Source organism: Fundulus heteroclitus, unplaced genomic scaffold, assembly GCF_011125445.2.
Source record: "Fundulus heteroclitus isolate FHET01 unplaced genomic scaffold, MU-UCD_Fhet_4.1 scaffold_68, whole genome shotgun sequence".
Taxonomy (NCBI): domain Eukaryota; kingdom Metazoa; phylum Chordata; class Actinopteri; order Cyprinodontiformes; family Fundulidae; genus Fundulus; species Fundulus heteroclitus.
This window is the reverse complement of record NW_023397121.1, coordinates 144,500-148,776: the sequence shown is the minus strand read 5'-3', so window position 1 is coordinate 148,776 and position 4,277 is coordinate 144,500. Positions and strand designations below refer to the sequence as shown.

Sequence of the window (4,277 nt, the reverse complement as noted above, 5' to 3'; positions counted from 1 at the left end):
GAGACTGAAGACATCACAAGAGTTGAAAACAGTTGAATTCTTAATAACTGAACATGTGGATTAAAAAGTGTTCAAAGACAGGTCTAAAACACACAGGATCATCAGAAGCATGACCAGACAGTAGAAATCCAGTCAAACCATTCAACATGACTTTAATATCTGTACACATTTATTAAACAGTACAGAGTGAGACAGTTTTTTCTCCCAATCACAGACTTTGTTACATTCAGTATGTCTGCTATTTGAACAGACATAAAAATGGGTCCCTGCTAATATTTATGGCCATCATACACAAACTTTTTAGAACATTTTTTAAACAGTAAGAAACACACCATCTGACATCTTGTCATATCAGTAGAAACAACAGTAAACTAGCACAAAATACGTGATTATATTTAATCTATGATGGATCTCCTGAAAGCTCACACAAATGTCTTCAAGTGTCCCTGCTAAGCAAAGATAGTGTGGTGTCAGATTAAAAGCTTCATTTAAAAAGGGTGGAACATTTGATTCAGTTTGTTTCATAGATGCAGCTTAATCCTAGAAACTATGTACATGATGAAATATACGGTTGGCAGTTACTATAAACCACCCTTTTGTTTTTTCTTTACTCCCTGGTCATCTTATGTCTAATTTCTTTACCTAACTATGAGAGCATATATAAATAGTGTATGAGTGTGCACTTTAAGAAGCAATGGAAGATAAGAGAAGTGCCTGACATCAAAGTTTTTTAACATTTAAGAAAGAAGGTCTGAATTCTGTTCATCAGAAAGCCTTGATGCAAGATCTTTACATCAGGTTCATGTCACGGGAATCACGTTGCAAAATCTGAAGAGTAACAATGAGCCTAATTGATTTTCTAAACCAGGAGTAGAAAAAAGCATAAACTATAGGGTTTAGACATGAGTTAAAGTAGAACAAACATATAACAAAGGCAGCAGATGAGGCATTGAATAAAGTGTCTTGACCTGTAAGTGTGACACAGAAATATGGCAGAAAACATATCAGAAACACCACAACTACAACCCCGAGGGACCTGGCTACTTTCAGCTCAGATTTCTTTACAGTTTCAGACCGCTGGCGGGTTACTCCTGCTCTGTGGGAGTGTATGGCTCGAATCTGAGAAATAGCAACCACAAAAATTTGCAGATACAAAACTACTATTACAGTAACGGGGACGATAAGGGACAAGATAAGATCTATCATACCACTAATGTAACTGATGACAATTACACATTCTCCAAAGCAGGAGTTATACATGCCAGGTTGTTTGAAGTTCTCCATCAGATTTAAGCCCTGGAAGAGTGTAGACCATGTCCAACACAGGGATATACTGATCTTGACTTTTTTCTGTGTTATTTTAGTGGTGTAATGAAGAGGGAAACAAATAGCTACATAACGGTCAACAGAAATCATCACCATGGTTCCTATTGAGGCCATGGTAATAATATAGGCCAGATACTGATAAATAACACAAGTAATGTCACCGAGGAACCAGCAGCCATTTATGAGAACAATCTGAAAGAACATGAGGAGACCAATAAGGAAATCGGAGACAGCCAGAGAGAGGAGGAGGAGATTGGTGGGAGTATGAAGCTGCCTGTAGAGGAACAACAAAAACAACAAATGTATTATCTCTGGAGTGTAATATCCATTAATATTCATATAAAAACATAGGCACCATACAACAAAAAAACATTTAAAAGTGTTTCAGCCATTACTCTAAGACATGCAAACTTGTTTAAAACCTGAAATGTGCAATGGAGATGATGACCACCAGATTAAGCGATGCAGTGAGTAGAGAGATGGAGGACAGCAGAATGTAGATTGACATTGTTTCATACTGTAGCCGTTTGCGCCTCCTGCAGGAGGTGTTGAAGTATTGTGGGAAACAGAGTTCCGTTTCCTCCATTCTTGTGGAGCAGGAGCAGCTCCTGAGATCTTAATCTGGCTCTGCCAGCTGTTTTAACTGACTCTGCTCCTCCTTGCTCTCCACCTCTCGTTTCTATCCCCATGGAAACTGTTGTAACTGTGTTTACTGTGAGTTTAACTTTTAAATGGTTATCGTTGGCATACAAACCAATGAAAAACTTACTCCATCATTCTCTTGATCAAGATATTAGATTAGATTAGATTCAACTTCATTGTCGTTACACAGGTACAGGTACAAGGCAATGAAATGCAGTTTAGGTCTAACCAGAAGTGCAATGAGATAAGATTAAGATAAGATAGGCTTTATTGATCTCACATTGGAGAAATTCACATGCCACATCGGCTCAGTAATCAGTAATTAGAAGAAGGTGCCAAAATAGGCCATAGGCTGAAGCTCAAAATGAGGCTAGAAATTGGATTTCGCTCCACTAACCTGGGGACTACTTTTCGACGGCAGTTTTCCAATCTTAAATATGTACTCGAGCTGGGAAAAAAAGTTCTCCATGGGATTCCTGCCAGTATTTGAGAAAATGGGTGCCAAAGGTGGCAGTTTACCCAAAAAAGTGACAAATTTGGGTCTTCTACCATTTTCAAACCCTTGTAACTTTTTTATTATTAAGGCAATCGGACTCAAAATTTTGATTCCCACAGACATTCATACTTACTCAGAGCTTATAAAGCGGCAATGTTCTGCGTGCTTTAAGTAAGAAGTTATTCTAAATGAAAAAATACACTTTTTTAACAATTTCACAATTGCCCATAATATATCTTTATTGCACATGAAAACTGCAATTCTTTGAATTTTCAATTGAAAAACTCTAATAGCAAGATCTCCTTTTGTGTCTGGTTAACTAATAACTATGAAAAGTGGTGTGAATTTTATCACCTAACAGACTAGTTACAATATTAGAAGCAAAATTTTAGGAAGAAACTGAAACACAGCTAAAATTTGATCAATGAAAACTAGGCACAAAGACATTTCTGTTTTTAAACAATGACTTTTTTTGTTGGACCCAGAAAGAGATGTTAAACTTTTTAGGATCACTTCAGGTTGTTACGACTTGAGAATTATAATAGAAAACACAAGGAAATTATGAATCATCAAAATCACTTTCATCACTTGCAATGCTGCTTGTCGGGACTTTGAAAAGCAATCAACTGGTTTCCCTTATATAGGAAATTTTTGACCAATCTGTATAATCTGATTGAACTTGACTTTGTAAAGTGCCTTGAGATGACATGTTTCATGAATTGGCGCTATATAAATAAAATTGAATTGAATTGAATCTGATTCAGAGTCTGGCATTTCATCAATGCTCTCCGACGTCTGGAGCGACAATTCATCAGGTGTAGCATCACGGTTCTCACAGTCCACACATTTGCAGGAAAAGGAACAAGAGACTTTTGGTTTTAAACAGGAGCATTTACCCTGAGAACATTTTCCGACCTTACAAGAACAGCGAGATGTATTAAGGACCACATCCAGGGCAGCAGCGATAGTCATCCACTTTATAGACAACGCCCAACCTTCTAAAATCCAGCCATGACTCTCAGGAGAAGGAGCGTAGATCTGTTGCTCAAGCGATCTCCGGTGAATAGCTGCTTGATAATTGGCTCGCAAGCTGTGCTGGTAGAGGGCATCTTTTGTAGGAGGCAAAAGCTTCTCAGAAGGGGAAGATACACGGTGGCATACTCCCAGGCTTTTGCCATCCTGTGTGAAACAATGCAAAGTACAGATTAGTTAAAATGCTTACTCAATCTTAAAATGAACAATGATAGAATATCTCATTTCATACAAATTTATGGTTAAAATGTTTTATGTAAAACTGCATCCAAATGTTTATTCTACATTATTTACTACAATATCATTTCTCTATAAACTGGGCTTCATTTGTAAGAATAATCAACTTTCAAATATAAGGTTCACTCTCAAGTATTTGTATTTCACATATATTCTACTTGAATTATCTGAAATTTACCTTTCATCACTTGTAGCCACCAGAAATCTTGTATATTCTTTGTAGCACCGTTTGTGGTACCGCACTTCAATTGCGACACAATCTTTTCCACGTACATCCTTGAGGATGGATTCGTCCATTTTCAGTTCAGCTGCTTTAACCAAACTCCCTAGCAAAGAGAGAGTTAAAAAAAGTTCAATCATAAACCAGCTGCCAACAAATAATATCAAATACCTTTTCTCTGTTTTACGAGACTGAACTGGTAGTTGGGTGACAAATTTAAAATCTAACCATTATTTGACAAATTAATTAATTGCCTATCATCACTTCAAGTTCATAATAATGCCTTTTATTATTTTTGAGGCCCTACACATAGCCTTCATAAGC

At 37.0% G+C, this 4,277-nt stretch overlaps 1 protein-coding gene across 1 annotated transcript; it reads right to left on the bottom strand.

Moving 5' to 3' along the window:
- Positions 1–209: 209 nt before the first annotated feature.
- Positions 210–1,912, bottom strand: LOC118561610 (trace amine-associated receptor 13c-like). The gene is made up of 2 exons (XM_036133808.1): positions 1,749–1,912; positions 210–1,600 (listed from the first exon to the last, which is right to left on the bottom strand). Exons 1-2 carry the CDS (start codon positions 1,910–1,912, stop codon positions 790–792), a joined length of 975 nt encoding a protein of 324 aa, XP_035989701.1. The 3' UTR covers positions 210–789.
- Positions 1,913–4,277: the final 2,365 nt, after the last annotated feature.